This window comes from Calypte anna, chromosome 27 (assembly GCF_003957555.1).
Source record: "Calypte anna isolate BGI_N300 chromosome 27, bCalAnn1_v1.p, whole genome shotgun sequence".
Lineage (NCBI taxonomy): Eukaryota > Metazoa > Chordata > Aves > Apodiformes > Trochilidae > Calypte > Calypte anna.
This window is the reverse complement of record NC_044272.1, coordinates 4,676,543-4,704,031: the sequence shown is the minus strand read 5'-3', so window position 1 is coordinate 4,704,031 and position 27,489 is coordinate 4,676,543. Positions and strand designations below refer to the sequence as shown.

At 53.6% G+C, this 27,489-nt stretch overlaps 1 protein-coding gene across 1 annotated transcript; it reads right to left on the bottom strand.

Moving 5' to 3' along the window:
* Positions 1-1,009: 1,009 nt before the first annotated feature.
* Positions 1,010-22,971, bottom strand: PSMD11 (proteasome 26S subunit, non-ATPase 11). Its single transcript, XM_030465757.1, has 14 exons — positions 22,826-22,971; positions 20,896-20,997; positions 15,715-15,839; positions 11,336-11,407; positions 10,939-10,996; positions 8,666-8,860; positions 7,891-8,035; positions 7,584-7,644; positions 5,696-5,758; positions 5,039-5,164; positions 4,395-4,430; positions 3,197-3,248; positions 1,724-1,866; positions 1,010-1,597 (listed from the first exon to the last, which is right to left on the bottom strand). The coding sequence occupies exons 1-13, from the start codon at positions 22,914-22,916 to the stop codon at positions 1,724-1,726; spliced, it is 1,269 nt and encodes a 422-aa protein (XP_030321617.1). The 5' UTR covers positions 22,917-22,971; the 3' UTR covers positions 1,010-1,597.
* Positions 22,972-27,489: the final 4,518 nt, after the last annotated feature.

Here is a 27,489-nt window from a genome sequence, read left to right as displayed (position 1 = left end):
TTCTGGAGAGAAGAACCACACCAGACCCACCCAGGATCTTGCCTTGGCAGCTGAAGACAGGAGACAGTTGGTTTTGGGTTTTTTTTTGAAAAAAAAATTACTTTATTGGAACTCATCTGAACATCAGATATACCTGGTGTTGGTTAGCAAGAACCGTTTGTACATTTGATATTGATGGTGCCAAAAACCCGAACAGCGACTGACTGGATGAGATGGAAAGTTGAAAAATAAAAAATAAAATAAAATAAAACAGCGGAGAGGTTAAAATGTGAAACAGAAAGCAGAGAAATCAGCCAGTCTAAGATTCAGTGTGAAGGCAAAACATTTTCTGATAAAACAGAACCCTTTTACAAAATATAAATTTTGTAAGAAAAACGTGGCAAGGGAGAGAGGAAAGAGACAGAGGAAAGGGAAAATAAAGATGAGCAGGACAGAGATGCAGAAGCTTACACTGCCCAACTGGCATTACAACCTAGCTAGGAACGACACCAGAAAATGCAACATGCTGGGACACACCGTGCTCCACACCCCAAGACAGGACTTGGGACCAGTGGCCAGGAAGCTCCTCAGCAAGTGCTGCACTTGCTTAGTCCAGAAGGGCCAAACTGTCTCACATCGGATGCTTTAAAGGAAAAAAACCTCAAAGACATAAAAAAAAATCAACAAAGAACCCATAAAAAACCCCAGACTAACCCAGCAGAGGTAAATCCCAAGAGTCTGCTCAGCACCGGGCAGCGGCTCAGCTCCCTGCCAGGCTGGGCTGGGCTCCCACAGGGGAATTCCTGCTTGCCCATTCTTCCTACCAATGCAGGTGGGGAGGAGGGAGAAAAACATTTAAAATCTAACCTATTTTGAAAAGAATAGCATGCAATGCAGGCCTCCAGGGGAAACCTGCCCTGTTCCCTTTAGCAGAAACTGGCCGGCGGGTCTGGCTGGGGGCTGCAGCCGCTCCGGCTGCGCAGGGCGAGCGCAGCACAATGGCCCTGCTGGAGCAGGTTCCTCGGGGTGAAAGCCTTCAGGAAAATCATTGTGGAGCTGCTTCCGAGGGGATCTGAGGCCCTTTAGGATTTGGAACTAGACCAGCAGTCTGTACATTTTGGGGCTTGGTTGTTTTGGTTCAGTACAAATGGAAAGGAGTTGGCTGCTTGCAGACCGTCAGTCTCCAGCTCAGAGCAGAGGAAGAGATGAAACAAACTTGTTCTGGGCACCTCTTGGTAACAAAACTTTGTCCCTGCTCAAACTTCTCTGGTATCCCTCAGGAAGTGGAAAGCACATGTTTAGGTAGTGTAAGCCTTTTTCCTTTTATTTAGAATACCCTCTTTGTTTTAAACAATATTTCCCCCCCCAGATACAAAGTTCGGCCAGTAAAGATTACATGGAAACTGGAACACGCATCGTATGGAATACAAGATGCACTGGATGAGGAAGTTTAAAAACTTTCCAAGCGAAAAGTAGAACAAAGGAGAGAAAAATAAAAAAAAAAACAACAAAAAGGGGAAATTAAAAAAAAAAAAAAAAAAAAGTCTCCTAACATTTTCCCAAAGGTTTCACTCTCCTGTCACACACACTCTCCAAATGACAGACAGCAAATTCAACTCTGCAAAAAGAAAACAGACCCAAGTCAATTGAGAGGAGAGAAAACAAACCTCAAGGACATAAACCACAGTGAGGCCTGGGAGGAGTGATGGGTCTGGGGCAGCTCCAGCCCTGGCCTCCCACTCACCTATGTCAACTTCTTGGCTTTGTTGTAGAGCGAATCCACTACTTTGCTCATGTTCTGAATAGTCTCAAGGGCGGCTTCGTAAGTTTTGTCTACAGGGGGTTCATCAAAGATGATCAGGACTCCCTCACCTTGGTCAAGGATGCCTGAGGACACAAAGCTGAGGTCAGCAGGGTAGCACTCACCGGGTCACATCTTCCAGGCAGCAGGAATGTAGGGAACTGCCCAGGAAATGGCCAGTTAGCTGTGCAGGGTTTGGAGGGGGGTCGTGTGCTGGACTGGATTGTCTGGGCTGCATTAGCAGTAGGTATTCATTAAAAAGAAACCAAAAAAGGCTGAGAAATACCAGGTCTGTTCAGCCTTGAGAAGGCTCAGGGGAGACCTTATTACCATGTTCCAGTGCTTAAAGGGGGCTACAGAGAAGATGGAGACTCCCTGTTCCCAAGGAGTCCCATGGATAAGACAAGGGGCAATGGGCACAAGGTGCTCCTGGGGAGATTCCCATTGGACACAGAAGGAAAATTTTCCACCAAAAGGACAGTCAGAGATTGGAATGGTCTCCCAGGGGAAGGAGTGGAAGGAGTGGACTCCCCCACTTTGGGAAGTTTTAAGCCTCAGCTCAACAGAGTGCTGAGACATCTCAGATAAACATAATATGAGAAGGTTGAACCAGATGAGCCCTGAGGTCCCTTCTAACCTGACATTGTATGACTCTATGAAAAAAACCAAAATTGTCCTGGGGAGAGGCCTGAGAAGACATCCAGGAGATGCTGATGCCTGCACATTCCCTGATAACTCTCATGCCCAGCAGGATGGCTCAGCACAACAGTGGGGGGAAAAAAAAAAAAAAAAAAAAAAAAAAAAAAGCCATTTTATAATTAAGCTCTTCCCAGGTGCCAGGCAGGCCCTGCATGCAGCTGGGTTCTGTCATCCCTGAGCTGCTCTCCACCCAGTGTGCTGCTTCCAGCCCTTTGTCTTGCTCAGCAAGAGGCTTTTCTAAAGGGACGCTGGGGACAATGTAAACCAGAGCAGAGCTGTTTACTCCAGGACTCAGCAGAGAAGGAGCCTCCTGTGGGCCCAAGCCCATCAGCTGTGTTGGGTGGGTGCACACAAAACCCTCTCCACATCAGTTATCCAGGAGTGGTGAGCACAGGACTCCAGCAAGCTCCAGAGCAGCAGAGGACAGCTCTGCACAGCCCAGCAGTGGGTCTGACAGCTGCCTCTGGATGGAGCCCCAGCAAGAGGGGTGAAACGTGGGTTCTGATTTGTGAGAAATTAAACCTTGAGCTTAAGGAAGCAACAGGAACAGGCAGAGCCATCATAAACCCAGCTCTGAGCTCTCCTCCTGTGGTGCTGATCATCTGCCACCCAGAGCTAAGCAGCCCAAGGAGGACACTCAGGGTGCCAGGATAAAGAGGTTTCTGCCCCCACCTGCCCTTGGGCAGTCCAGGCTGAAGGATGGAGAGAGAGACTCACCGTGGAATTTCTTGTCCAGGATCATCTGTGACAGTTTTCTTTCTACCTCAGCCTGAAATTGAAGCAGAAAAATTAAAAGTCTCCCAGAACTACATAAAGAAATGTGAATTTTCCTACTCCACACACTCAACAGCCCTGATCTGTATTTAAGCACAGTTTAAAAGCAGCTGGTGTATCCTGACCATGATGCCAGGACAGATCTCTCCCTCCCATGCTGCTTTGAGACCACCAGACACTTCAGGTGACAGGAGAAATGAAGTGGTGGCTTTTAAGGATGAGAGCACCTCAATGTCTCACCCTCCTGCTCTGAAGAGGACAATGTCCCTGTCACTTCATACACGTGTTAGCTGTTAGGGGATCTGGAGCATCCCAGCTTGGTTCAGCAAATATTTAGGCAAGTTTTGGCCAAGCTTCACTTAATGCACTCAGCACTGAACTGCCCCCCTGCCCAGAGCCAGGCAGGAGCCCCATCCAGCTCCTCCTCTGCTCTCTGGACAGAGCTGCAATGAGGAAACAACTGCAGCCCAGCTTCTCCTTCAGCTTGGGCACCAAGGGCTGGGCCAGGAGAAGACTGCACATGCAGGAAGGGAGGACAGGTGATGGCACTGACCACCAAGGCTGAACTCAGGACACTTCCCAGGCTCCAGCCTCAATGCCAAGCTAGGACAAAAGTACTTAGGGATGCAACTGGCTGGGAATACAATGGCTATTCCTAAAACTCACTCTGGTTGGGATTACCTGTACAGAAGTTACTGCCACAGTCAGTGTGACATCCACATCCCTAATGAAACTTCAGTGATTAGAGCTGGATCCTGTATCTTAAGGGTCTAAAAGATTCTTCTGAGCATGCTCAGGAAGATCAAACACAGATCTATAGGGAAGACTCAGCTGGTCATGACACGAGCTGTTACTACAGGAGGAAAATCTGTCTCCAATAAAAACCAAGTGCTAACACAGGCAGTAAAAACCCCAAGAAAGATGTCACAGGAAAGGGCAGTGCAGGGGAAGCCAGTCTGGTGCCTCCTGGAAACCATCCATGTTAGAGCTCAGTTCCCACAAGTGGCATCTGCCTGCAAAAGCTGTGGAGCTGATCTGGCAGACTAAGTAGCCCACCTGCATTTCCCAGTGGCCAATGCCATTTGACCTCAATTCCTTTGCCCTCTTGAGACATGCCACTGATTTCTAGTTGTGTTCTTACCTTTGAGAGCTTGATGAGGCTGGATATGTGTTCAATCTACAGGAGAGACCAAGAGAGTAAAGTAAATCTTTAGATGCACTTTTGACACACGTATGGAGGTGTGGGGCTCTTGCACAGAACAGCTCAGGGGCTTTTAAATGCTCTGTCCTAAAGGCCTAAAAATCTCCATCAGCCTCCTCTGCTTTGCAGCTTCATGCCCTTCAGTTTTCACATCCAATTTTAACTGAAGGTCAACTGGAAACCTAAAGCCATTGCACTCTGAAATGTGAAATAATAACACTTCTTCTCCAAGATTATGGCAGCTTTACCCACACCTGTCAGGGCCCTTAAAAGCCAAATACTGTTACCTTCAAACCACATCCAAACCACATTCACCCACGTTCAAAGCATGGTGAAATCATTTGGAAACTATGTCCAAACTCCATCCTCCCCTCAGCATGTATGCACCTGAGGCCAGTGGAAAGGGCAATGATTCTGGAACAGGGTTTTCCTCAGCTCCCCTCAGCCCCCTCCTTACTGGTTTTCAGCTAAACATGATGAACCCTGAGCTCTGGGAGTGCTGAGCAGCTCTGAGTAAGAAGTAAGCTGTAGGGAACAAGTCCCTCACTCTCCAAGGGCAGGGGACAGAGGCTGGAAACATTTACCTGTACTCTGGAGAAGGGTTCAATGACTCTTATCAGGTTCTGTTCCAATAAGTTATCATAGAGCTTAGCCAAGTGAGTGTTTATGATGGGGTCATCCCTGAGCTCCACCTTGTAGTCTGTCAGAGCCTGCAAAGACACAGTGGAAACACCTCACCCAAAGCCTTCCAAGTATGAAGGAGTCTTCCCTCCCTGCCCAGCCAAGTGCCAGTGGTTAATCCAACCCTGTCACTTGGCTCACAGGCCAGGAGATCACAACAGCCTGGTGGCCTTTGTGGCACATGCACCAAGCACCTTTCATCTGAGCAGGTCAGAAGCTCAGGAGATGGCAGACAGGATTGTTCCCTGCCATGGGAATCCCCTCTGTTATCTGTGGTGTTCCTGCCAAAGTCAGGAAAAAATTTAGGCAGGAACACATTCCACAGCAGCACCAGAAGTTCAGGAAACTGCTTCTGACTTCACTCTCCAAAAAACAAAAAAGAAAACAGTAGCTTTGAGCAAGCTGTGACTCCCCACGCTGTGAAACCCAAACTGTCTGTTCTGGGGGTATTTGCTTGATAAAAACTTCTATCAGTGTTTTTATGGTTTCCTGCAGCTCCTGCAACTTTCCCAACAACCTGTTTTATCCAGCCAGGCCCCATTTCCCATCTCCTGACTCACCTTCTCAAAGTCTGCCAGTGATCTGTTCTTACTGGCCTGTGCCACACATTTTAGTGCTTCTGTCTGAAGAGAAAGAAAACCAAGAGGAGGTTATTTATTTTTTTTCTGCATTCTCCTCTCAGTGCTATTATGCCAACGGTGCAGAATCCTGCAAATGTGCTTAAGAAGCAAAGCAGGAATGTTCCTTTTGCTGGAGAGCCAGCTCAGGGTTCCATCACACAGCAGAGGCAGAGCAGCTGCTGCTGAGGACACAGAACAGCTGCAGGACAGGCATGGAATTGGCCTCCTGGAAACAAAGACCTCAAGTTCTGCAAGGTCTGAGCAGACCAGCTGCAGTTCCTATCAGGTTGCAGGTTGGGAGCAAGTCTGAGACCATTTTTAAGGGAAATGCATGGTTGGGCACTTGTTCAATGCCACTGTCAGCCCTGGAGCTGCATTTCTGCCCTTGGGCACAGCAGGCTGAGCACCACAGCAGAACATGAGTCCTGCAGACTCCCTGGCACCAACAGCACCAGAAAATGCTGCTGGAACAAAGCAAAGCCTCAGCCACACCCAAACTGCCATATTTCTATTTGAAGAGTAACACCACTACAGCAGTTTCCATGGGCAGAAGAGACAAGCAGGACAGCCTGGTGGCCACAGTACAGAAGGACAGAGCTGTCCCCAAGGCTGCCCACTTCCCCTAAGCTCAGTTTCCACAGCTGCTGCAGGAGCTTGGGATCCTGCTGGCTTGGCAGGACAGCTGGGATTTGCTCTCTGGCAGAATGTCCTGCTCTGGAAAGCAGCCTCTGACCCAGCTGTCACTCAGGGGAAGGGGCTGAAGCAGCACCAGGGCTGCCCTTGGTGATCCACAGACCATGGAATGATTTGGGTTGGAAGGGCCCCCCAAAGGTCCCCCAGTCCCAGCCCTGCAGCATCAGGGACACCCCCACCCAGATCAGGGTGCTCAGAGCCTCCTCAAGCCTCACCTTGAACATCTCCAGGGATGAGGCCCCAAGCCCCTCCCTGGGCAGCCTGTGCCATTGTCCCACTGCCCTCCTGGGACACAACTTGTTCCTGACATCCAATCTCAAGCTGCTCTTCCCTGATTTAAAACCATTTCTTCCTCATCCCATCCCTCCAGGCCCTTGTCCCAAGTCCCTTCCCAGCTTTCCTGGAGCCCCTTCAGGCACTGGAAGGTGCTCTAAGGCTCTCCCCAGAGCCCTCTTTTCTCCAGGATGAACACCCCCAGCTCCCTCAGCTGTATTGGTAGGAGAGGTGTTCCAGCCCCCTGATGATTTTCATGGCCCTGCCCAGCAGGGATCATGCAGAGATATCCCCACCTCAGAAAACCACCAAGGGCAGCAGTGTGAGGGCATGGCACAGCCCTGGCATGCTCAGCTTCTATGTCTGTGCCTCATCCAAACACCCCTGGGTTTAATCTGGGGGTGGCACTGGCAGACTGGCAAGTTAAGATGTCAGAATAAGCAGAGTATTTAACAGCTCCCCAGCTGCCTGGCTGCCACCTCACAGCCATCTAGGTCTCAAGCTGCTCAGCTACTCTGCTGTGAATGGATTTGCAGAGCTTGCTACAACACAAATGAAAAGCAATGAGTAACTCAGATCTCAGTGCAGCAGCTCCAGGGCTGCAGAGCAGTTGGGGAGGGTTGGACATGAGGATCTTGGGTAGGAAGGAGGAAAACCAGAGTATGAAGCAAGCAGGCCAGGTTCTCTCAGGTTGTGAAAATCACCAGATTCCCTTTGAGGACAATTGACTTTGGGTAAATACTTGGGGTAATTTAATAGCTCATGATACAGAGGATATTGGTGTGAAAAGAGCAAAGTATTTGCCAAGAAGAATAACAATATTCTTAGAGATAAGGAGATGTGAAGGATTCAGTTTCTGTACCTGTCTTCCTGCATACCGCAGAGCCAGCTTTCCACTCACTAGTGCCTGCACATCTTCTGGGCTGGAGGAGAAGGGAAAGAGCAGTTTATTCAACAGCTGAAATCTAAATGTGCCCCAAAATTTCACAACTGATACAAAATTCAAACAATTCAGGGAGTGTTGTATCAGAAGCATTGATCAGGTCATAAATAAAGGCAACCAGCAAAGCTTGGCTGCTCCAGGTCTCTCATTAGGCTAGACTTATGGAGGAAAAGCCTGATCCATTTCAACCCCAGGAATATTCTTCATGGAACCATTTGCCACGTACATGTTCAGCATGATTTTGCACAGCAACATGTATTTCAGTGCAGTGATGGCTTTTGGGTTGTCAATTGAATCATATCCCTCAAATGCCTCATAAAAATATGAGTAGGCTGTTTTCCAGTCCTTCTCCTCTGCTGCATGGATAATACCTGTAGAGAGGAACAGAGGAGAAGGCATCAGAGCTCATCTGGAATGGGACTGGAAGAGGGCACAACACTTGGAACCTGAGTGCTGAAGGCCAGGTTGGATGGGGCTGGGCTGGTGGGAGGTGTCCCTGCCCATGGCAGGGGTGGCACTGGGGGGGCTTTAAGTCCCTTCCAACCCAACCCATCTGTGATTCTATGATTCTGTTTGGTTGCTCAGTGCTTTACCTGGTACATCCATAAAGGGAATCCTTTCCTCTGTGTCTCCCTTTATCTCATCTTTACCTTATCACTATCAGAAGAATATCCAAGCCCCCTCTTAAGGGGGATGTTAAGACAGACAGCTTGGGGGCACTTCAGGAACAACAGTCCCAGTTCCACTAACCCAGTGCAATGCTGTAGTGCCAGGGGAGGTTATGGACCCTCCACCACTGGAAGTTTTCAGACACAGGTTGAAAAAAAACATGTCAGGTAAGCAAAGTAATTACATCTGCTCCTGCCTGAAGGCAGCTGGGCAGACTTGTGGGTCTCACCTAGCATCATTTCCTCCTATGATTCACTCAGGAAATAACAAGTATCAGTAACTGATGCATCATGGCACACCCTGGACGTTCCCCTCCTCCTGCAGGGCTTTACCTGACTGCATGTCTAATGCTGCCTGCAGCTTTGGTGGGCAGTAGATGGCATTGGCTGTAGTCCTTGCAGAGGTTAAGGCTGCTCTTGCTTTTGGCAGATTGCTCAGGGCATGGTAAGTCTTACTTTCTAACAGCTGCACCTCCACCAGCAATGCTTTGTCATCCATCTTCTTCAGTTCCCGAAGAAGCTGGGAGCCTGGCAGTGGGGAAGAACAAGAATGTTTGTGCACCTGCCACCAAACAGCAAGACAAACCAACACCTCCCCAGGTGACACCTTCCTCCCCCAGCAGGACTGGCTCTGAGGCAGGCAGGCTGGGCCTGCACAACCTGCTCCTCCAAGGAGGAACAAAGGAGGGGAAATAACAGTGGGTGAGTGTCAGTCCCCAGCTGGAGAAGAAAGAACCAGTTCTGTGTTAGAGGTGGAAGAGGACAGGGGACAGCCCTGGGCAGTGTGTTTGTCACCTCATGGGGGGCAGCAGACACTCAGCACAAAGTCAAGGATGGGTTGTGCAGCTCTGATGGGAACTCTGCTCCCCCTTCCCCAGACTACACCACGATTTCCCAGTCACAGACCTGAAGTTCTGCCCCTTCCTGCAACATTCCCCAGGGGGAGACCTGAGGACTTGCAAGAAGCTCCTAAGAACGGGGATGAGGAAGGGATGGTTTAAGCACAAGACACCTACAGACCAAATTCTGGAAGCAGGAATAGACAGAGTAAGGAATGCCTGGATAAACTATCACAGCAAAGCCTTCTCAGGACAAAACCAGCCTCAGAGGAAGCTTTTCCCCTTCTTAGTCTGAAGAGAGGGAGGCTGAGAAGAGACCTCATCACTCTCACAGCTACCTGGAAGGGGGCTGTAGGGAGGGGGGATCAGTCTCTGCTCACATGTGATAGGATGAGGGGAAGTGGCTTCAAGTTGCACCAGGGCAGGTTTAGGTTGGACACCAAGAAAAACATCTTGACAAAAAGGGTTATTAAGCACCAAAAGGGGCTGCCCAGGGCAGTGCTGGAATCCCCATCCCTGAACAGGTTTAAAATTCACACAGCTGTGGTGCTGAGGCTCTGGCAGAGTGAGGGTTTAGGCTGGGACTGGATGAGCTCACTGGGCTTTTCCAGCCCCAAGGATTCCACAGCTCTTTCCCCCCACTCTGAACTAATGAGCTGACCTGGGGCAAGCAGAGATGAGAACCTCACCCTCCCTTGCTGTGCTCAGGAGGTGAAAAACAGAGTTCAAACTGCAGAGCTTGGTGGAAGGAAAAGGATTCTGCCTGGAAACATCCCTGCTTGCACCTCCTCTTGCAGCCAGGGACAGCCCCATGTCTTGGCCACCCCCCAGCAATGCCAGGGCACACCCTGACATCCCCATGGAGCTCTCAGAGATCTCCTACAGGCACAGGCCTGAACACCTCCCTAGGCTGTACCACCACCACCCAAGTGATGAAGCTAACTAAGCACAGCTTTGGAGTGTGGGCTCTGATCAGTACCTGTATGCAATGTAATTCTAATTTGATGCTGAATTCTGTGGATCAGAGCACTGAACATGGTGTTCTGATCAGGTACAGCTCACTCAGGTGACTCTGGACATGACACATGTCCATGACAATAGATGGGTTCAGAAGTTAGGGGTCCCTGGTGAGGCATCCCAGGTGAGCACTGGTACCTGTGCTGCTGCACCCCTCAGCCCTGCTGCTCCCCAAACCCCTCTGACAGCTTCAGCCTCACTGAGGTGGCTGCAGCCACTTGCAAAATGAGCATTTGAAAAGCTCAAAGGGTCATGCAGGCTGCCCAGCTGCACTCTGCTTTCCAGCAGAGTTCACACTGTTAACTACCATATCCCAGCTGGGGGAGAAGCAGATACTGAAACTCTGACACTGCTTCACAAGATTTTGTCTAATTACATCCTCAGAGGTTTGCCAGTCCCTGACATTATTACTGCTTTTATTGAGCCTGTATTTGAGCTGGTTTCTCCTTCCAGCATCTCCAACCACACACCAGGTGTGTTCCAGCAGGCCTGATGGCCTTCAACTGGACACAGTTCCTCCTCACTTCCAAAATTATTTGAAATGAACAAAGGGTGAACCAAAGAGAGCTCTCAACACTTTTCTCACCCACCTATAGCAGAAGGTGACAGGACTGGTGCCACACTGAGAAACGAATGCTCAAGTCCTACAAAACTTCTCAGAGACCATGATGTGGTGGATCATTTCCCTTTTCAGCCTCAAGACCAAACCCAAAGCTCAGAACTGTTACCACCACCTAGTGGGAGACTCACCCAGCTGCAGCGCTTCTTGGTACCTCTTGGTGTCAAAGTACAAGGAGACCAGCCTGGCCTGAGAAGAGAAAAGGAGCTGCTGTGAGGCAAGCCAGAGAAAGCTGCTACAGGTTTATTTTGTAAAATGACATTTTATCTTATCTACACAGACCTCAGGAAATCGGTTTGCATTAATAACATCATGTGGTCCAATTCTGTTAAACTGGAAGATTTCACGTGGAAGATTTCAACAGAAGGGGTAAAATCCTGTCTGCTGAAGAACAGTCCTTAACTTCTGTGCCATTGCTACCACCACTGCAGGTGCAGAGATCTGAACACCAGGCTGCAAACTCTCCACTTTGAGGGGTATTACAGCTGCTGAAGGGATGATCACACATTGCTCCAGGAAGCCACTCACCTCCAGAGCCTGGCGCAGGAAGGTTCTCTTCTCTGATTTGGCCCATTCAATACACTCTAAGCACAGGTCAACCTGAAAGGGAGCAGAAAGAAATGTCTAAAGCCTTCTGCTGCCCCTCTTTAAAACAGCAGCATGCTTCCACCCCTCCCTACAAAGCAAAGAAAACACAACAAAGGTGTAGGAAAGAAGTCATTCCTGTCTGAAGAGCAGCAGTGCTGAATGCTCAGAGCTGAGCCTGGTGATTGCCTCCCAGGACCACCAACCCCTGATGTCTTCACCAATGACACCTTTAATGTCACCAGGGGGGAGTGAAGCCCCCCAGTGATGAGAGCTGCAGCTCAGAGGGGAAGGTTAAGTCCTTCTCTTCAGCAAGGACTCACTGGTAGCCACAGTCAGTCACCCAGTGTCAGGAGGGGACCTCAGGGCTCATCTGCTCCAACCCTCCTCATGTTATTGCTGATCTGAGCTGAGACTTCAAACTCTCCAAGTGGGGGAATTCACCCCTTCCCCTGGGAGACCATTCCAATCTCTGACTGTCCTTGTGAGGAAAAATTTTCTTCCTGTGTCCAATGGGAGCACCTTGTGCCCACTGCCCCTTGTCTTGTCCCTGGGACTCCTTGTCCACAGGGAGCTGATACACTCCAAGCTCAGTGCTGCTCCAGGTGGACACCAGAGCTAAACTCATGGAATTGTTGCACCAAATTATAGAGAACAGCCAAACTGTGATGCACATTGGCACGTCCTGCTTGCTAAACTAACTTCTGGCACTTTGTAACAACATTCCCGATATTACACCACTTATGTGCTGCAAGAGACAGTACAAGTTCAGGAGGCAAACTGAGGTTTAGCTACAGCTTTACCTATTGTACAACCCCCCCAACAAACCACCTTCTTCTGGTCCTTTTTCTAACACATCTGTCTACAAATAACTTTTTCTGACCCTCGGGGACAATCTGTTCACATGGAGCATGGAAATAAAGACTTGGCTGCCAAGGTTTCAGCAGTAACAGGGAGATGTCTGACTGCATGTCTGAGCAGCTGAGTTGGGGGACCTCAAACCCTGGGGTCAGTTTTGGGTCAGAAAAGGGACACTGAGGGGCTGGAGGTGTCCAGAGAAGGGAAAGAGAGGTGGGGAAGGGTCTGGAGCAGAAGTCTGCCCAGGAGCAGCTGAGGGCCCTGGGGGTGTTGATCCTGGAGCAGAGGAGCTGAGGGGAGACCTTGTGGCTCTCTGCAACCCCCTGAGAGGAGGTTGGAGCCAGGGGGGGTCGGGCTCTGCTCCCAAGGAACAAGGGATGGGACAAGAGGAACTTTTGGCACAACTCAAGTTGTGCCAGGGGAGGTTTAGGTTGGAGCTTGGGGACAATTTCTCCCTGGAAAGGGTTGTCAGGGCCTGGCCCAGGCTGCCCAGGGCAGGGCTGGAGTCCCCATCATCCCCGGAGGGCTTCACAAACCAGGAGATGTAGCACTCCAGGACAGGGGCTGGTGGCCATGGTGGGGTTGGACTGATGGTTGACTACATGATCCAACCTCATGATCCTGTGACTGTAGGAACACCACTGGGTACCTGCAAATGGATTCTGCCTTTGGGCAAGGGATGGTCTAAAAGACTTTGAGGTCCCTTGCAGTGTGTTTTGCACCACTTCATTCAGCCATTGAGACAAATATATTTTTTTATTGCTCTAGAAAGAAAGGAAAGCAAAGTGCATGGGGTTTAGGGCCTAGAGATGTCAGATCATCTGTGTCCTTTAGCAGCAAAAAGCAACAGAGGCAACAGGCTCCACTCCTGACAACCAAGCCAGGTGCCAGGAGCCAGCCATGCCACGGATGTTTTATCTGTTGCTTCCAGTGAAGGAACCCAACAGCTTCTTGTATTTTTAGGACTGTTGAGATTCTCTTGATGAATAAAGCAGTCATGTTCCACCCCAGGTAGAAGGGAGTGTTGATTTAGTACTGACCAGCAACACAGAATAAAACATCCTGAAGAGCTAGACTCAGGAATGCCTTTTCCCAACATCTCTGGATCTCAGCTATTTCCAGAGCAGCTCTGTAGCTGCACTGCCCTGCAGGACTTGTCAGCTCCTTGTGTCTGTTTAATAACTGGGAATGAAAATAATGAAAAGTCATTATGAAGCTGCAATTTATTGTAGAGTGAATGCTGGAGCATTAAGAGATGGAGAGATCTCTAATTTCAGTGCTTCACTGAACTCCTGGGAGTCTTCTCCTAACACACAGCACACAGAGGAGGTAAATGTCCCCTGACCATTCCTGAGGTGCTGAGAGTGGTCAGGATCCCTGTTAAGAACCTCACAGGTTAAGTGTCATAAAATCCAGCAAGATTTTGAGTTTGGCTTCTGAATATGCTTGAAGGTTTTGACTATCTGGGACATATCACTATTCCTCCCCTGCCATATGATGTCACCTTTTGGGACTGCCTCCAAACAGTGCCATTTACGTGATGTTACCTTTACAAGATGTCTGAAGCCACCTGCTTTCCCCTGATGCCTCCAGGGGTTCCCATCCCCCCCGCACACCCCACCCTGCTTCCCTAAACCTCCTGTTACAGAGGGGCAGAAGATTCTGCCTGTCCCCACTTGCAGTACATGACATGCAAGCCACAAGAGTTGAACTGTAAGCAAAGAGCAACTCCCAAGTCCCCTACTTAGAGGATGCTGCTGCTGCTGCTGTGCTGGTCTGGCTGCTGAGGACAGCACTTGCCTCACCGTGGCAGAGCCTGGGAGGTGCCAGGGGTGTGTGCAGTGCTAGGGAGGTGTCACAGGACTGCCAGGGACCCCCAGGGATCACCCACTCCCCACTAAATCAGGATCCCCCACAGCACATCCCCCAGGGCTGCATCCAGGGGGTTTGGAATCTCTCCAGAGAAGGGGACTCCACAACCTCCCTGGGCACCCTCACTGTACAGGAGTTTTTTCCTCCTATTTAAATGGAACTTCCCATGTCCCAGCTTGTGCCCATTGCCCATCCTGCTGGCACTGGGAGTTACTGGGCAGAGTCTGGCTCCATCCTCCCTGCACCCACCCTTTAGATACTTGGGGACACTCACAAGGTCTCCCCTCAGCCTTCTCTTCTTAAAGAGTCCCAGCTCTCTCAGCCTTTCCTCATCAGAGATGCCCCAACCCCTGATCAGCTTTGTTCTCCTCCTCTGGACTCTCTGAGCAGTTCTCTGTCTCTCTGGAGCTGGGGAGCCCAGCACTGGATGCAGTTCCCCAGCTGTGGCCTCCCCAGGGCAGAGCAGAGGGGCAGAATGAGCCCTCCAGATCCTGCCCACCCTCTTCTTGATTCCCTTGGCCTCCCTGGCAGCAAGGGCACCCTGCTGGCTCATGGATAATTTACTATCTATCAGGACCCCCAGACCCTTCTCCTCAGCACTGCTTCCCTCTCCCAGCAGCTCTATCCCTCATCTATATTGGTGCTTGGGGTTCTTCCTCCCCAGGTGCAGGACTCTGCACTTGCCCTTACTGAACTGCATCAGGTTCCCTGCCCAGCTCCCCATCCTGTCCAGGTGATGCTGGATGGCAGCACAGCCTCCGGAGTGCCAGCCAACCCCCAGCTCTGTGTCCTCAGCAACACCTTTTGTCCTCACCCTGTTGGTCACAGCTCTAATGTGTCAGTACAACCCACACCCCAGCAGGGCAATGCTGCTTGCAAGTGGCTCCTCACCTTTTACAACTTGCTCCTGCCCTCTTCCTGTTCTTAAATAATCAGCAAGCCACACAGGCCAGAAAATAAAATAAGAAAATCATATTCTAGGGAGCTAATGAGAATGGAGTCAGTCCCAGCTGTGGGCTGTCTCAGGCTGAACAGGATTGCCAGTGCATAATTTCATCCTGTGGAAGGAGTTTATACTTGGTAACTGCAGAACTTTTCCACTCTCACTTCAGAAGTTACTTTCAGCCCTGAGAAGCATTCCCTAGAAGGCCACACACCTTCATGTCTCCAGCTGAAAGATGCTAATCCTCACTCACCATTAAATCCCACCAGCTGCTGAACAGCCCCTGAGCATCCCCTCCTCCAGCCCTGGGCCATCACACCGAGCTCCCTGGATGGGGCAGCTCCTCACCACTTGTGCCCCCAACACTGATCACCCTAAAAAACTGTTAATGCCAACAGCAAGCAACACAGAACTAAGAAAAACACCCAGGGTGAGAGCAACTCCTGAGGTGGAGCAGGATGAAGCTTGCAGGAATACAGGGTGATGAGTGAAATAAATTCTCTCCATGTTTTATTAACAGAATAGATCCAAATGCAATAAATGAGTGTCTCCTGACATGAATAATTCTGCAGTGTGAAGCAAAGCAGGTCAGACAATGGTGTTGGGAGGCTTTTGAGGAACAGAGTGATGCTGAAAACTGAAATCTCACCTCCTGTCCTGTGGCTGCCTCCATGTCGAGGAAGAGGTCGAGCAGGGAGCGCACCAAGCGCGCGGCTTTGGCTTTGCTGATGGAGTTCAGGAAGGGCCGAACGTACTTCAGGAGTCCCCCCAGCTCTGGAGACCAGAAAAACCAAACCAGGAAATCAAAACCACACAGCCAAGAGCTCCAGGGCAGCCAGAGTACCCGACACGTCTCCCAGACAGGGGTATTTATGACACCAAACACTTTCTGAGCACTCTCCCAGTGTGGTTTAGAGGAAAAGTGATAAATGTCACCCAAAGGAAGGGCTGGAGGAGGGGCCAAGGCCAAGGGGCTTCCCCTCCCCTCCCCTCCCCTGCCTCATTTAATACCACTTGTAACTACATTTGCCTCGGGCTTGTTTTAAAAACATAAGCATCTGCTAAATGCTTGAGATTTCTCTATAAAATGGGCACTGCAGTTTACAGTTTAAGTGGGGTTTTATGAACTGGGAGGTTGAGGTTTTGATCTGCCACACCTCACCAGCCCCAGCCAGCCAGGATGTCAGGAAAAACTTCTTGAATAAAGGGTCCAGAAGAAAAGCACCAGATGGTGCTGGAATCCCCATCCCTGAACAGGTTTAAAATTCACACAGCTGTGGTGCTGAGGCTCTGGCAGAGTGAGGGTCAGGCTGGGACTGGATGAGCTCACTGGGCTTTCCCAGCCCCAAGGATTCCACAGCTCTTTCCCCCCCACTCTGAACTAATGAGCTGACCTGGGGCAAGCAGAGATGAGAACCTCACCCTCCCTTGCTGTGCTCAGGAGGTGAAAAACAGAGTTCAAACTGCAGAGCTTGGTGGAAGGGAAAGGATTCTGCCTGGAAACATCCCTGCTTGCACCTCCTCTTGCAGCCAGGGACACCCTGCCCTCCTCTGCTGGAAACAGCACAGCCACCCACCTTCCCTAATTACCTCCCCTCACCTAACGAGGTTTCACTCTCCACTAACCTCCTGACCAGCTGACAGATCAAAAGGAAAGAGGAAAATCCTTTTTTTGTGGAGAAATGCCACAGAAGGAGCAACTGAGGGAACTGGAGTTCTTGAGTCTGAGGAGTTCTCCCCTTCTCAGCCCAGGGGAGATCTTACAGCTCTCAGCCACTGAAGGGAGGGTGCAGGGAGGCTGGAGTTGGTCTCTTCTCCCAGGTGACCAGCAACAGGAGGAGAGGAAATGGGTTTAAGTTGTGCCAGGGGAGGCTTAGGTTGGGTATTAGGAAAATTTCCTTTACTGAAAGAGTGGTGAGGGATTGGAATGGGCTGCCCAGGCAGGGGGGAGGTGCTGAAGAAGCCTTCAGATGTGGTGCTTCAGGAGATGGTTCAGGGGTTGTGGTACCTGGGTTGTGGTTGGACTCTATCTTGAAGGTCTTCTCCAACCTTAATGATCCTGAGGTTCTATGAAATTCACTAAAAATGCCATGGCTAGAGAGCAGGGATGCACCAGCCCATGTCCCAGCAGCTTTGGGACAGGGCCCTGGGTAACAGAAGGGATTTGGGATGTGTTGGAACTGCAGAGCACAATTTCAGAGTAACTGCAGCCCAGGGCAGGCAGGGGAGGAGGATAAAGGATTATCCCAGCAGAGAAGGGCTCAGTGCTGACCTGGGGGGCTTGGACACCAAGATCCTGGCTTATTGGCCCCAGAATTTAAAGACTCAAACATCAGTGAGCTCTCACCTCATCCATATTTACATGATTTGACAGTTGAAAGACCTCAAAACAAAACCTGCCATGAGTGTTTCAGAAGTCATCAATACAATCTATACCTGACTGGTATGGGAATAAGAACTAAAATAAGAGACTTTTTTTCCCCAGTTCATATCTGGAGGAACATCAGCAGGATTTCAGTCTGGGAGGATTCCAACAAACACAGTTGAAAAGAAAGTTTTTCATATTTCATGACTGTAACAAACAGATTTCATTTCAATAATGCAAAATAATTGTTCTAAGAACATCTCAGTAAGATGTAAAAAATATTCCTTGTATTTTTTTTATTTTTCTGACCCATTTTAGAAGTTTAACCAAGCCTGATACAATTCATTTCTGGCACTGTTGAGAGGTGGCACTCGCAGTGTGTTCCAAGGCAGTTGCTCACAGTGCTGTCCTGACATCTTTGCACATTTTAAAGCAGTTTCAGAACAACTGAAACCTCTCAGGTGCATCCCAAGCCCTTAGAGGAGCCTGATTTTCCAAAAAGCAGTGTAAAAAATTGTGACTGTCTGTAACACAGCTCTCAAGGAAGAAAACAAATTGCTAGGAGTGACCTGCCTAAGATTTCATTAGAATTCTAATTTCTCTCTGCCTGAGATAATGAGTGGGCAGATTTTCTGGAAGAGAGGTGCAGGAATGTGAAGATATTGAGATTTTTAATATCTAAAGTATTGCTATCTGGCTGTGAGCTGAGAGTGAGTCTGGGTCATCCTGTGGGTCCCTCAGTGCCAGGGTACCTCATGTTGTGCATCACTGCTGCTCAGCACCCACTGAATCCTGGTTTTAGGGCACAAGATGCTCTTCCACATGGGAAAGGAGCTTTAGAAGAAAGGAAAACAATGAAGGCAATACACTGCAGAACTAATCCTTTCACTGGCTCAACAGCTGCCTCAGCACTCACTGGCAAGCAGATTCCAAGCCATGGAATGCACCAGCACATGTTGCAAACTGCACATCCTGACATGAAAGCTCAAAGTTCCCATAGAAATGTCTCTTTCCTACCACTGGAACTGTCAACTATTTTTAGGATTTTTTTTTTTAAACATTTTTTTTTTTCAAGTAAATGCAATGCTTGGTTAAGGGGTGTGATTGACAGCTCTGGAGAAGTGATGAGCAGCAGTTCTGGAAAATGAAGTGGCTGCTCATCCTCAGAGCAGGTGCTTCCCCAGGCTCACTCTGGGCACCTGAATTCCTCAGCTGAGTAATCCCAGCCCTGGAGTTTTAAGCAATGTTATAAAAATCTAGGACTGTTCTAAAAATATTAACAAACCAAGAGTAATCAATCTGCCAGTTCAACCCTTCATCTCTATCAAGCAGATAATAATAATCCAAATTACCCTCTGTATTTATTTTGTAAAGGCTGCAGCTCACTAGAGGTCAGGCCTGTAAAAACTCCAGGTCCCTTTTTGCTCTCAGCCACTTGGCAGTTGGAACTTTCTGACCCCAAGCCCCAGCTGGCTGCTCCCCAGGGCTGCAGCTCACTGACCCCTCCACCTCTGGGATGTTACTGCTTGAAAGGAGCCAAGGCAGCAGCTCCAAACTGCCCCAGGAATTCCACAGGTTAAAGCCAGGTGAGCAGCAAGAGCTTCCACTGAGCTGGAACAGAAAATGCAGAGTGTCCCCTGAGTGCTTGTGACTCCTGTCCTCCAAAGAGGAGAGGAAGGGAAGGAAGGTGACAACCCCTTCCCACATCTCCCAGCTGTGCTGTGCTGTCCCCTTCCTTCTGCAGATCTCCAGAAGGCACAGCCTGGTGTCATCACTCCCATCTCATGCACACAACCAGCTTCTGAGTGCTGCCAAACTCATTCTCTTCTGTTCAGAACAGAGCTGCTCAGCAGGGCAGAGCTCCCTGGAACACACTACAAACACCCTTTGGGTTCAGCCCTTCCCAAACCTGGTCTGGATGAGTTAAACATTGTCCTTTTCAGTCACTCAGCCTTCCCTTTAAAAAAACCTCTTAACCAACCACCCTGCTCTGAGAACACCCTGAAGCTCTCTACACTTGGGTAAGACTTCTGCTTAAACCCAAAATTATCCCAAGTTCTGGCCAGTCAGGAGGCCCCAAGGCACCCAACAACTCTTCTCTCAGGTTTATGAGCACCAGCAGCACATCCACACATTTCCCTGCAGAGATTCTGGTGATGATTTCCCCCTTTTAGCTCTCACACCCACCACCTTCCTGGTGCAGGACCAAAGCCACCTTCAGTTCTCTCTCCAGAAGCCCCCAGCAGACCATCAAGGGCACAGCCACCCCTACCTGAGCTAACTGACTGGAGATCTTTTAATGTTCAGTCAGAGAAAGAGGCACTCCCACAGCTCCAGATTCTTACTCTAGGAAGAGATGAATCCTGTGCTGGAAAGGTTTATTTATATCTAGAAGCAGCCCATGGCAGGAGATCTGCAGTCAGCTGAGCTCAACAGCACCTTCATGTCCAGCACTGCTCTAAGTGCAAATAATCTGTTTTATCACCAGCTCAGTTCAGTCACAGAAAAGGGGATCAGCATCCAGAATGCTCCAACTCGTGTAGCCTGGGGAGAGCAGGTAAAGAGCCAAGCCAAAGCAGATGTTTACAAAGCCTGGGCAGCAGGACACCAAGTGTTCCAGAATAAACACACACCCATGATCAGCCCTGTCTGAAACCTCACACTGCTCTCCATGAACCACTCCAACCTTGGGGCTGCCTCACTTCAGGTTGGTCAAACCTTCTGCTGCTCTGATTTCCCCAACCAGTTCCTGTTAAAAGCAGAGGTGCTCCACACTTGATGTTCTGAATGGTTGCTGAGCAGAGTTTGGAAGCATCAGGAACCAGCCCAGCCCTGGACAGAGCTCTGTGTGTCTGCATGGGGTGTGCCAGCTCCTACAATGCTGAGGTGAAAGGTGCTCCAGAGGGCAGCAGAACAACCAACCAAACTAAACTGAGGACAGAACACCAAACACAGCACCTCCAGCTTTCCAGAAAACAGAGGGGTTTCAGAGTCCACAGATCCAGGAACCTCACTCCGTTTTTGTCCTTTCACAACAACAGGACTGTCAAGTCCACTTGTGAGGAGCTGGGTGAGGACTTCCCAATGTGATGTTGCAGAAGATAAATCATTTAATTAAGAAAGAAGCTGCCAGTGAGGGAGTTTTAAGGACAAAGTTTCTAGTTTGAAACAAGGCTCTGAGATCATTAAAACCAAGAGAAACTCCTTATCTCAACCATGAGAATCTAACAAAACTTTAATCACTTTTAGCTTCAGGTCAAAGGTTCATGAACTAAACCACCTGATGCATCAGCATCTTTTGGAGTTTTGGGCTAAGCAGCAGATTAATATTTGATGTGTTTATTTAGTTTGTCCTGTCTCCAGGACACCATCTGCCAAAGCTCTTACTGCTGCTCCATTAAAGAAGGAGGCAGGATCCAGCTGGCTGCCCTTTACCCACCCCCCAGGTCCCCATTCCAGGCTCACCTTCTGCCTGCCCAGTCTTGGCCAGGAGGGATCCCAGCTCCAGGATGCTCTGCTCTTTGACTTGCACTGCTTCCTCATCATTTTCCTGGACATCCCGTTTCACTGGGAGAGAGGGAAAGGGACCTTTAATGCCAGCTCAGTGAGAAGGGAACCACTGCCAGGCAGCTCCTGGAAAGGCACCAAACCAAGTAACTGTTCTAACAGGCCCCAGTGACTTCAGCCTGGCCTGGGAGATGGGGAGAGGAGATTCCATGGGAACTTTTTCATTTAAAGTTTCCAGAGAGCACTTTGTGCTGCAGGAGGCTTTAACCCAGCACACTCCAACATGACCAGGATTTCAGTCTCATTAAGCTTGTCCAGCTGTTCCAAGTTTTATTTTAAAAACCCACCACCATCCCCCACCAAGCTCCCTCCTGCTGAAGCCACAAAACCAAAGAAAAGAAATGGGATTTCTGGCCTTGGATAGCCTGGGACTGGGATTCCTGACGTGGCCACCCTGTGCCTGAAGTTGCAATCCCGTGGTCAAACCCCATCCCAGGAGCAGCAGGAGGGGGGTGAGGGGACAGAGCTGCCCTCCAGCTGCTGCAGGGAACCTGCCAGTCCCATGCTCAGTCTGGGAGCCCAGGTGAGGAATCCTGGTCCTGGGGGAACCAACTGCTCACACGACATCAACCTCATACAAGTTCTCCCCCAAGCAGCCCCCTGCCTGCCCTGCTGCTGTGTGAACATCCACCCCCAGCACCCCCTGCCCAGGAACTTCACCCAACTCCTGCACAAGGAAAGCCAAAGGGGACTCTGAGGAAGCTGGGCTGGTGGGAGATGTCCCTGCCTGTGCAGGGGGTTGGAAGCAGCTGATCTTTAAGGTCCCTTCCACCCCAAACCATCCCATGGCTCTATGAGAAGCTGCTGCCCAGCTCCAGGGAGAAAACTGCAGCCCCGAGCACAGCCCGGGGGCTCCTTCCTCATCATCCCACCCCAGAGGTTCCAAAGCCCAGCACTGGGCAGTGCCAGGGCAGGACACCAGGAGCTGTCACTCCTGAGCCAGGGCAGGTGGAGGGAAAGCCAGGGAGGTGCTGCCAGGTTTGAGAACACCAACTAGTAATTAACCCGAGAAACGAGAGGGACGAGCAGCTTCAGAGACACCACAGCAGCCCCAGTGCCAAGCTCTAAAAGGGAACACAGCTCCCGGTCCTGCCCAGCAGGGTCCCACAGGTCTGGGAGTCAGGAATTCCACCCCGCTCTCTGCAGGAGCCGCTCAGCACAACCCCAAACACCGCGGACATCTCCGCACCACCCCTAGGAACCACAGCACCAACACCTCCCCGGTACCAGTACCGCCCGGGACAGCCCAACACAGCAGCCGGTGCCCCCAGCACCTCTGCGGACCGGAGCAGAACTCCTGGCCCAGAACACCGGGAACTCCTCAGCACTTTCTGCACGGTTCCCGCCGGGGATGTCCCCGCGGTACCGGCGGAGCTGTCACTTCCAGACGAGTTTTCTCCCCACCCTCCGCTCCCCAGGGCCGCCGCGTCCCTGCCCGCGGAACCCCACGAACACCCCGAACCCGAGAGCAGCCCCTGCCCGCGGAACCCCACGAACACCCCGAACCCGAGAGCAGCCGCTGCCCGCCCAGCCCCGGGACGCGCCGCTCCCCGCCGGCTCTGCCCGGCACCACCGCGCTCCCCGGGGACGAGAAGCGCCCCGAGCCCCCGCCGGCAGCTCAGGCCCCGCAGCCCTCCCCGGGGAGCGGCCCGGCCCCGTCTCACCGCGCCGCGGGAGGAGGTGTCGCGGCGGCGGAGCGGAGCGGGCCGAGGCCTCGCTGCCGTCCGGGCGGCACGGTGAGTCAGCAGCCGGCGGCGGCAGCGGGCGGGAGGCGGCGGCGGGCGGGCGGGCAGGGCGTCGGGGCCGGGGTGGGCGGTCAGAGCCTCACCTATGGAGTGGAGGATGCCGATGGAGGCCTCGCGGTCGGTGGAGAGCAGGGACTGAGCGCGCTGGAACTCCAGCACCGCCGCCGCCGCCATCTTACCGCTCCCTCACTCCCTCCGCACCGCCAGGCCGGAAGCGGCCAGCGGCGGGACACGCCCCTTCCGGCCCCGCGGCACGACGGGAGCTGTAGTCCCGGGGAGGAGGAGATGAAGGCGGGGAGGGGGCGTGGTCGGCGGGAGGGGCTGTGAAGGGGGCGTGGTCACTGGGTGGGGCGTGGCCTGGCAGCACGTGGCACCTCGGGGGGTCCCTCGGGGGGCGGGGGGCGAGTGCGGGGGAGGGAGGGGGGGGACCCGCGGGGGGGGGGAACGGGGCGGGGGGAGCCGCGGGGGTTGGGGGGCACTGAGGGGGCTGGTGGGGCACTGAGGTTGGGGGGCACTGAGGGTGGGGGGGACACTGAGGGTGGGGGGGGCACTGAGGGTCTGGGGGGGGCACTGAGGGGGCTGTGGAGGAGCTGGGGGGCTCCCGGGGTGTCTGTTGAGGGCACCGGGAACTCCGTGTGGGCACTGGGGGTGCTGAGGGAGGATCCCTACGGGGACGGGGGGGGAACCCGGGGTCCTGGAGGGGCCTTGGAGACGCTTGGGGATCCTGGGAGCACCGGGGGACCGTGCGGGGCTGGGGAGGGGGAGGAACCCCGGAGGAGCTGGGGGGCTCCTGAGGAGTCTGAAGGGGGCACCCAGGACTCAGGAGGGACTGGGGGGGCACCCTGGAGAACTTGGAGGGTGCTGTGCAACCCGGGGGGTCTGGGGGAGGGGCACCAGGGCCCCCACAGTGCTTGTGGGGAGCACCCAGGGTAGCTGGGGGGGAGAAAGGCCCCGTGTCAGTGGAGGGGGAGGAGGTGTCCCCAGACAGGGCAGGGACAGCCCCGATGTCCTTTGAGCTCCCACCCCCATCCCCAGGGTGGCTTCGTGCACGGAGCCTGTGGGGGGGCTGCCCCCGGGGCTGGGCTGGGGACCCTGCCAGAGCTGGTGGCACATGTCCCCTGCCTGGCAATGTCCCCTCCCTGGCACAGCGGGGAGCAAGGGACAGTCCCGGAGCCAGGGCTGGGCTTCTCCCCGTGTCCCGACCCCATCCCCGCCCATCCCATCCCCCGGCTCCCTCCTTCCTCCTCCAGCCCTTTTCCTCCTCTCCCTCCAGCCGGGGGCATCCTGGGGGACACGCGTGGGCATGGCGTGGGCATGGCCTGTCCGGGGGGTGCATGGGCTGTGCATAGCACGTGCATCATGTGTGCATCATGTGCACGTGTCCCATGTGTGGTGTGTGCACGGGCTGTGCACAGCATGGTGAGTGTGCACGGCATGGTGAGTGTGCACGGCACGTCCAGTGTGTGTGCACGGCATGTGCAGTGTGCACGGCATGGTGAGTGTGCACGGCACGTCCAGTGTGTGTGCACGGCATGCTCACTGGATGTGTGTGCCCACGGGGGACTGTGCCTGGGGGGGGTCTCTGATACCTGCAGGAGATGCCTGGGGGGCACCAGGGTCATGTGTGTGCACACCAACACACGAGCACCCGTGTGCAGCACATGGCCACACCCCTGTCTGCACGTGTGTGTGTGTGTGTGTGTGCACGTTCCCTCCTTTCCCCAGGCCCCTGCTGTCCCCGTGGCACACGGTGTCACCACTGCCCCTGCCCCAGACACGCCAAGCACACGCGTGATCCCGCACACACATGGCCACGTGCGCACACGTGTGGCCATCCCCGTGCTGCAGGTGCTCAGCCCCCAGGGTCACCCCTGCTGCACCCCGTTTGCACACCCACTCACAAGCACACAGATGTGGCACACACGTCCCCTCCTTGCACACGCGTGTGCTGTTCCTTTTCACATGCACTTGCTCTGTATTTTACTCCTCCCCTTTTACACATCTCCCTCCCCTTGCACACACACACACAAGTGTCCCCTTGCACCACCACCTCCCGGGCACCCCCCCAGCCCCTGACACACACACACACACACACACACACACACACACACACACCAGTACACCCCCCCGCACAACCCCGTGCACACACACACACACCCTTCAGCCCCCCCCATTCCACACCCCTTGCAACCCCCTGCACACCCTCCCCCCCTTACACCCTCCTTGCACAGACACCCCCCTTGCACCCCCTTTGTGCATCCAGCCCCCCCCCCGCACCTCACTTTGTGCACCCCCCACCCCACTGCACACACATTCCCTCCCCGCACACCCCTCCGTGCACCATCCCCCCCTTGTGCCCCCCCCGAAACCCACCTTGTGCACACACACCCCTTGCACACACACTCCCCCCTTGTGCACACCCACCCCCTTGCACACTCCTTCACTTGCCCCCCCTTTTCCCCCTCCCTTTGCACTCCCCCACCCCCTCCTTACACTCCCCGCTGCCCCCACCCCTTTTGCACCCTCCATTTGCACCCCCCCCGCTCCTCCTCCCCCTGCACCCCCCCCCCCAGCCACTCCCCCGTCGCCCCCCGCCCCGGGCTGCCCCCCCGGCCCTGCCCGCCCCTAATCGGCTCCAGCTGCAAAAACATTCCCCGCATTCAGAGGCGACGCCGCCTCCGGAGCCGCCCCCCCGGCCCCCCTTCTCCCCCCCCGCTCCATCCCCCCCCTGCTCGGATTCCTCCCCCCGCCCCCCCGGGTCCCCCCGCCCGCAGCAGCTGCGCCGGAGCGGCCGTGGGGGGGGCAATGGTTTCCATCCAGCCCCACGTTCAGGAGGGATGGCAGGGTGGGGATGGGGGCCCTGCACACCCATCCCACCTCCATCCATCCCCCATCCCCCAGCAGGAATCCCGGGATGTTCTCCAGGAGGGACCCCAGGGTGGGGAGGTGTCCATCCATCCCGTGTCCATCCATCCCGTGTTCTCTGGATGGGCTGGAGGATGGAGGTGGAGAACTGTGTCCGTCCATCCATCCATCCATTCATTCCATGTTCTCCAGGAGGAACATCAGGATGGAGAAGGTTCCATCCGTGTCCATCCAGCCCACGTTCCCTGTGCTGGGCTGGGGGTGGACAACCACGCTGCCCTCCCCCGTGTTCTCCAGGAGGACACCAGGATGGGGTCCCATGCCCACCTATCCCACTACCACCCTTCCCCAGCACCCAGGAAAAATGCTGGGATGTTCTCCAGGAGGACACCAGGATGGATGGAGAGGTAACCCTGCTCACCCACCCCATGCCCACCCATCCCTTGTTCCCTGTGTGTCCCCTGTTCCCCAGGAGGGACACTGGGAATGACTCAGGGCACCACATCTCATCCCAAGTTCCTCAGGAGTCCCAGGTCCAATCTCACCAGGGCCGGGGGGTTGGGTAGGAGCCAGGATCCTCCATCAGCCTCTGGGAAACCCAACCCTCCTTAGGGACACCCCTGATTCCCAGGGGGACACATCCTGCCCTCCAGCAGCTCCTGCTCCTTTAAGAGCAGTGAGGAACCCAAACGGCCACTTGTCCCCTCTGGCCACCAGCCAGGGCTCCGCTGGCCTCCTGCTCCAGCTCCTGCAGCTACGGGGGACACTGGGGCTGGGAGCACCCGGGGGGGGGACATCGGCTCTGGTCCCCTGGCCACAGATTTGTCCTGGTGGAGGTCAAGGCCCGGGGCTGCTGGCTGGCAACAGGGGACAAGCAGCGATGTCCCCACCGAGGCTCTGGGACCTGTCACCCTGCTAGGAGCTGACAGAAATGAGCAGTGGGGACATGTGACATGTCACCACGAGCTGTCCCTGCCACCTCCTTGCTTCCCGTCACCTCCCCAGTCCCCTGCCCCCTCCCCCCCGTGTCACTGCTGCCCCGAGGGAATTGTCACCTGGAGCCGAGCTGCCCCGGGGGGCAAAGAGGGGAAGCCCCCAGGGGACAGGGGTGGGACAGGGCAACCTGAGGGCCTGGGGACAGGACTGCCCATGGGACAGGGTCCCCGGGGGACAGGACAGGCTGTGGAGATGGGGACAGCAGAGCTTGTGGCCAGGGAAGGGGAGATGAGGGTGCAAGGGACAGAGGACAGGAGTGACCATGGCCTGGAGGACAGGAAAGCAATGGGACTGCCTGGGGACATCCCGTGGCCAGTCCCCCTCCCAGTGAGACCAGTTCCACCCCTGCCCTGCACTGGTTTCCCCCTGGGTTGCCTGGGGCAGAGCCCGGTGCCACCACCCATGGCTGACCTGGCCACGGCTGCTTCTCCTGGGGACCCCCCTGTCCCTGTCCCCACCCCAGGGACATGACCCCAGGAGCCTCCCTGGGCACTGGTGTGATGAGCTGTGGGTGCTGTGGGGCCGGGTGGGGCTGGAGGGGCCGGGTGGGAGGGGGGGGGGAGGGCACTTTAATTGAGTTCTGCTGGGTTGGGCAGCTGTGAAAACAGAGCGGGGCTCATTAGGGGACATCAAAGGACCCCCGGCAGGGGGGGACACGGCGGGACCGCCACTGGCGTTTGCTCCCTCCTCAATGGGTTTGAAAGAGGATGAGGAGGATCGGAGTCACCAGTCTGGGGGGGGGGGGGGCAGGGCTCAGTGTAAGGATGTCCCTGTCCCATGTCCCATGTCCCATGTCCCCTGTCCCTGGGGTTGGTTGGACCTGGGGGTCCCATTCCTTGGGTGACCCAGAGCAGGGGTGACCTGTCCCCAGGGCTACCTGGTCATG